This window comes from Thamnophis elegans, chromosome 1, assembly GCF_009769535.1.
Source record: "Thamnophis elegans isolate rThaEle1 chromosome 1, rThaEle1.pri, whole genome shotgun sequence".
Lineage (NCBI taxonomy): Eukaryota > Metazoa > Chordata > Lepidosauria > Squamata > Colubridae > Thamnophis > Thamnophis elegans.
In genome coordinates this window covers 122,704,023-122,710,319 of record NC_045541.1, presented here as the reverse complement: position 1 = coordinate 122,710,319, position 6,297 = coordinate 122,704,023, and the positions used below count along the sequence as shown (strand labels likewise).

Below are 6,297 nucleotides of genomic sequence, written 5' to 3'. Positions count from 1 at the left end.
GCAGGGCAGAAGTAATGGAGCTGTAAGGCCAGATTGCAGGTGTTGACCCACTGTGTCTTTATCCATCTTTTACTGTTGTTGTTTTTGTTGTTGTTGTTGTTGTCATGAGCACTCGGGTTTGAATCTGGTCTAGAAAGTGCACAGAGAATACTTTAACGGCTTTCTTGGTGGTTGTAGGAAAACAGTTGTTTAAGCAATGTTCCTTCCCTAATTCAAATGGCAGCTCGCTAAGATACACAGTAAAGCTTTCTGGTTCTGCCAGTCTTACACATAAGCAGAGTCACTAGACTGAGTCCTGCCAAAGTTGGGCACACTCATGCGTGGCAGGTCCTTGTTCCTGATTTCGTATATTGATTTCCGTTTAGCTTGTGCTCCCCTCACAGCCATTTTGATCTTTCTCCAACCTAGGTGGTTCAGTTCGGCTAAGTTGAGCACCACACAAATGCCACTCACAGCAAACATGAAGACCAAGAAAACTGTCTTCTCGGTGGGCCTGGAGACATAGCACTCAACTTCTTTAATGCAGGGATATCTGTCGCATTCGTACATGGAAGGGACATTGAATCCATACAGAAAATATTGTCCAACCAGGAACCCAATCTCCAGGGCATTTCTGAAGACCACCTGAATGATATAAAATCTAGAGATGCCTTCTTGGCGCCTCATCTTTGACTTTGAGGTTCTTATGGCTGGATTGGGAATTTCCTTCACTTCCAAGCAATCAGGTTCTGCTTCCTTGGTGGAGTTTTCAGTGTTTTGTAGCACCCCATTGACAATGGTGTTCTTGATTTTCTTACTGTCATCCCGTTTCATGGAATCCTGATCTCGATCTAAGGCGAGGAAAACAGTAGAATACCTCATTTCCCTCTGCTTGGCAGACTGATGAACTGAGTATGTTATAAAACAGAGACTAGGAGTGCACACCATGATGATTTGAAATACCCAGTATCTAATGTGAGAAATAGGAAATGCTTGGTCATAACATGCCTGGTTGCAGCCTGGCTGCAAGGTGTTACACACAAACATAGTCTGCTCATCGTCATACACAGTTTCGCCTACAATCGCCACAATAAGAATCCTGAAGATCACCACCACGGTCAGCAGAATCCTACAAAACAAAGGTTGGGTGAATGCACATGTATAGGGTTGGCGTGGAATTTAAAACAATAACAGCAACACAGAATTCATTGGGCACTGTCTACATTGTCATATAGTGACTAAGGACCAAGGAGGCCTTCACTCTCAGTCATAAAAGCTTAGTGAATGGCCCTGGGCTAGTTTGTTCCTCCCAGCCTATTTCACTCTTTCAAGAGTAAAAACAAATGAAGAAGAAGATGGTATGTGCACTGCTTTCAGTTTCTGGATGAAAAGTTGAGTATACATCTAATAAACACATTAAAAATATTTGAGGACCTAACCATAATGCTATGAACATTGATGCATTTATTATAATTGTTTCTGTTGTTTGGTTTTGCTTTTTTAACTGGGTTTTTTTGGCCACTTTTTAATATTACTAATAATATATGCACATTTATTAAAAATCATTCATCCGTGCAATTCCTACTTTTTTTTTTTTTTTTTTTTTTTGAGTAGAATGAATGAAATGATATCCTGGCTGCTTTCATTGCAGTTAAATGGAACTGTCCAGTGCTGAATTTGTATGGCACTCACCCATAGAGAACTTCATAGCCTTTGTTGAATGGTTTGATTTTATGAAACAATGCACTTCTCTCTAGGGACATTTACAGCAAGTAGAAAAAACTGCTTTCTCGGTGTATGAGAGTACACCAAGCTTAATTCTACTAGCAAAGGACAAAGTCTATAACAACGGTCACTTGAGAAGCACTTTCTCCCTTCCATTCCCCTTCCTGAGTCTCTGCTGCGGTACAACAGAAGTTGATCAATTAAAAAAGAAGGTGAAATGAAAACCAGCAGTGCATCTCCCATTTTCATTTGGTTTGCAATATATTGATCAACCATTACAAATCGTAACTGAGAAGAGAGGCAAATCAGAAGCAAGGAGTCTGCTTGCCCTTACTTTACCCTTGTTGCTATTATTACTATTATTTGCACACTGCAATCACCAGCTAGATTAGAGATTACTCTTGGGACTTAAAAATAAATAAATCTACCCAAAAATATATCCCATCCGTATTTTTTCAATTAAATATTAATTCAAGAATCTTTGTTGATGAGCATATGAATGGGAGCAAAAACTGAGGAGTAGATTAGATAGAACTTAAAAGTCTCCCCTGAATTCTGCAATAAAATACAGAAATAAAGGCATGTGAGAAGCAGGAAATGACAGTCCTGTGCAGTAGCAAGCAAGTTTATTGAACAAATATTTGAGGACAAGGAAGGAGGGAAGAAGGGTCAGTCAAGGTGTCCCGTTCAGGCTGCAACCCTGCAGCTCCCCTTCCTCGGGGGGGGGGGGGACAAAAACCCAACAACAACAATCCCTTAGAGACTTTTCTTCCAAATTCCTGCCTTCCGAATTGGAGAAAGGACAGCCAAGCAGCCACTTCCGAGATGAGTTTACAGCTCCGCCGCAGCTTTGCTGAAAACCAGCAGGTCAAGTGGGCAAAGGGAACTCCGGAGAAGGGAAGGGAAGGGGGGAAGAAGACCCCAAACTGGCCGGATGGGAGCCTGTGGATCGGGCTTACCTCCCTATCATAGTAGAGTGCTGCTGGACAGCGGCTTCGAGGAGTCTCTCTAGGATGGTCCATTCCCCCATCGCGGTTCATCCGGAGGCGAAAGCTCGGCGGCGGCGGCAGCACCAGCGACCGCACAAGAACGGCCGAGAAGCACCAGCCTGAGGCGGGCCTCGTTGCCTGCGAATAGAAGCCCCGACCCCGGGGAGGGGGGGGCGGGCTGCTTGCAAGGCAGGGCGGCGGCTCCGGGGAGCCAGCTTAGGCGGCGATAGCCTTCCGTGTCTCTCTGCCTGCCTCCCCGCCGCCTTTAAGTAGGCTCTGCTTGCGTCACGGCCAGGTTGGAGGGGAGCAGCTAAGCGGCGGCGCCACAAGCTGCAAGGGATCGCCGCCTCCCCCGCCGCCAGGCTGCCAAAGGTTCCGGCGCGAAGGGGCAACTCCAGCGAGCCCCGCCGCGGTTGGGTGTCCGCAATCTGGTCCCCCTCTCCGCCGAGGTGTTTCTTTGCGGAAGGGCCGCCCGGCAATCCAGGCAGGTAAGGGCGAGATCGGAGGTCCCCCAGCCCGTTAGCATCCTTGCGGCTAGCTCCATTTGCCTCGAATCTTTGTGGCTGGGCCTTCGGCAGGCTCTTGTGAAGAGAAGGGCCTTTCTTTGCCCCGAGCTAGCCGGGTCTGAGTGAGAAAGGAGGAACGGGAGTGCCGGGCGTGCTGGAGACCAACAGTGGGGAGAATCGGGAGGCAGAATCAGATTACTTCTTCCGAACCTACAAAACAACGCCCGTTTGATCCGGTCCTCGGACAGAAAGGTTCAATGAAGATGAACAGAGCAGGTCGCCAAGGCAGCTCCTGCTTTGAAGAGAAATTGCACTTGTTTGAGAAATGCCTTTGTGGTAGGTGAATCCGTCCCTAAGAAGGCACCCTTTCCCGGTGCTTTATTTCACTTCACCTGCCCTCAGAGCTTCAAGGTAAGACAAGGAGACCTTAAGATAGGATTCGTAGGGGGGAAAGGGCCAGTATAAGCAATTGGACCGAGTTGCATATTTTAGCACTCTTGGCAACTGCTGACCCGTCTGCACCACTGGGAGGAGGAGGGATGGGCAGAAAAGATTATCAATTCCTTTCTGTGGTGTGTGTGTGAGAGAGGGGGGAGGGGTGTTCTTAAAACCCCCATCTAATCAAATGGTGTTCTTATCAAAGGGGCTTGTTTCACGGGCCATGCATTATGTCACGTTCTTCGAAATGTGATGGTCATCCTGCTGGGTTTGGGACTTTGCCATGGATTTTGCTACCAAGCTCCTGGAGGAAACTCCTGAGATACCACTGGGTTCACAAGCGTCCACAGAAGGGGTCAAAATGATGTCAAAATGGAAGCTGCATCTCCTCACTTTTGGAGCTTTGTCTCCTTTTCATATGCATTCACGGGAGAAAACATGTATGACTGCATCAACAGCATGTGGCCAAGCAACTCTCCAAAACTGGGAACCATCCCAGAAGCACCATGAAGTGGCTTGTAATGTCATCTTCTAAAATCAATATTTCTAAGACATTACAAAATTGAGGGAGCTGTATTTCTCGTGCAGCATTTCTCCTCTGGGTGCACATTTTTAAAATTTTTGCTTAAATTGTAACACGCGGATTTCAAAACAGTTTTTGCAGATGTGTGTATCAGTACCAGTAAGAGACTCGAGGCAAGCTGTAATGTCTACTGTGTCAACACTCAGTGGCAAACCCGAGTGTGATGCTGAGAAATGTATGAACTCAACCAATGAGTCATTGCTCAATGTTCTGTTTCACAGTTCAAGCTGGCACTTTGCTCTGTCTTCCTTACTGAATGTACATATAGTTCTGACAGCACAAAAATGAAGCCATGGATGCAGCTGCAGTAAGCACAAGGGAATCAGGCAAATCTGTCTTGGCTGCATGATATGTGGCATTTCCGTCTAATTCTTGACTTTGGATATTAAACATGACCTGGCATTGTAATTTCACGGCTCTGGGTTTTAATGTACACTAATTATACAGCAACATAGATAACCATCAAAATGCCATGGGCACCAAGCTAGATGGTATAAATATCCCAGAGGAGAATTACCCTGTAGCTTTGAAGAAGGAAGCATGCAGAAAGTTGCTTAGCAGTTTTCTAGTTGGCTGCCCTTGCGTTTCAGTGAATGTGGCTGAATGTCTTCTGATGACAATTCTGAAAGATAAACTGCAGAGGTGAAGAAATAAATCAGAAGCAGACCTGTTTTATGTCAACTGCAGTCAACTCCTTTCTACACTGAAGATGTTATACTATAATAATTTTCTGAACCTCTTTTTAAGTAGGGAGAAAAATAAAACAAAATTGTTTCAGCTCCCTAGGAACTGTCATTTGTAGCTGCATACCCATTATTGCAAACAATGAAGACTTTGTATCTCATATAATTAAAGAATATAAAAATATAGCTTTCAGTATTAAAACAATATGCTTAACGGCTGTCTGGAAGTAACATTCAGTACGCTGAAGTATGTTACACAATATTTCAGACTGATAATTTTCAAATAGAAAAGCATGCTGGGAAAAAAGAGGCCACATATGATCTGCTGCCACTGGACACTGTTGTGGTGCAAGTCAGTGAACAATAATAATTATTTGCCGTAGGACCATGCTTTATATCAACTACTTTTCAAAATGCAGGTAGGACCACAATGGAGCTCAAAATTTCAATTGCTCTGCAAGACAATAGTTAAATGAGTTTTGCCCCATTTTATGACCTTTCTTGCCACAGTTGTTAAGGGAATCGCTGTAGTTGTTAAGTTAGGAACATGGTTGCTAAATGAATCGGGCTTTCCCCATTAATTTTGCATGTCAGAAGGTTGCATAAGTTGATCACATGATCTGGGACACCTCAACCATCATAAATACATGCCAGTTGCCAAGTGTTCAAATTTTGATCATGTGACCATGAGAATGCTGCAATGGTCATAAGTGTGAAAAAGGGTCATAAGTCACTTTTTTCAGTGCCATTCTAGCTTTGAACAGTCACCAAACAAAAATCAAGGACTACCTGTAATAGATGGATTCCCAAACACTATATACCTACCATCTGCAGATCATCTATAGATCACACATGATGTGGTTTCAAACCTATTCTGTTTTAGAATAGGCATTGCTATGCTAATCCCAATTCCACTGTTATAGTTTTATCCCTGAATTATGAACAAATTGTTTTCATTCTCTTAGGAATACAATACACAAAAAAATAGAGCTAAAATGAAACACTTTGTTGAATTGTTGGATTTAAAATAACAGCCTGGAAATAAGTATGAGACTTGGAGCAAAAGAAAGCATCTCTAAGGTCTTTTGGAGGATTGATGAATCTGTAGCCCCAAGTTTTTCAGACTGCTGTTCAGACTCTGTCCTTGGTTGAATTGAACATTTTTGTTACTGCAGTTGCCCTATTTCTTATTTACCACACTACAAAATTAATGTTGATGTTATTTTCTATAGTTTACAAGGAATTAGCACTTAATAAAGTACTGCTGTGGTTTTGGCAAAGTCTAGCAAGCAGTCGTTTTTTAAAAAAGGGTAAAACTAATTCATTTAAAAAACATAAAATGTTATTTAATATCTACATTAAGTGATACTATTCAGTGGCTGAAATATGAAACA

At 43.4% G+C, this 6,297-nt stretch overlaps 1 protein-coding gene across 1 annotated transcript; it reads right to left on the bottom strand.

The window, feature by feature from the left end:
* Positions 1-264: 264 nt before the first annotated feature.
* GJD2 (gap junction protein delta 2) lies at positions 265-2,734 on the bottom strand. Its single transcript, XM_032229917.1, has 2 exons — positions 2,664-2,734; positions 265-1,108 (listed from the first exon to the last, which is right to left on the bottom strand). The coding sequence occupies exons 1-2, from the start codon at positions 2,732-2,734 to the stop codon at positions 265-267; spliced, it is 915 nt and encodes a 304-aa protein (XP_032085808.1).
* Between the last annotated feature and the right edge of the window lie 3,563 nt (positions 2,735-6,297).

What these genes read in the sequence shown, in the direction of transcription:
- GJD2 (XM_032229917.1), bottom strand. Translation starts at nt 2,734, where the DNA reads ATGGGGGAATGGACCATCCTAGAGAGACTCCTCGAAGCCGCTGTCCAG. An exon ending in CACTCTACTATGATAGGGAG is followed by an intron (nt 1,109 to 2,663) that starts GTAAGCCCGATC and finishes TTTGTTTTGTAG; the next exon opens with GATTCTGCTGACCGTGGTGG.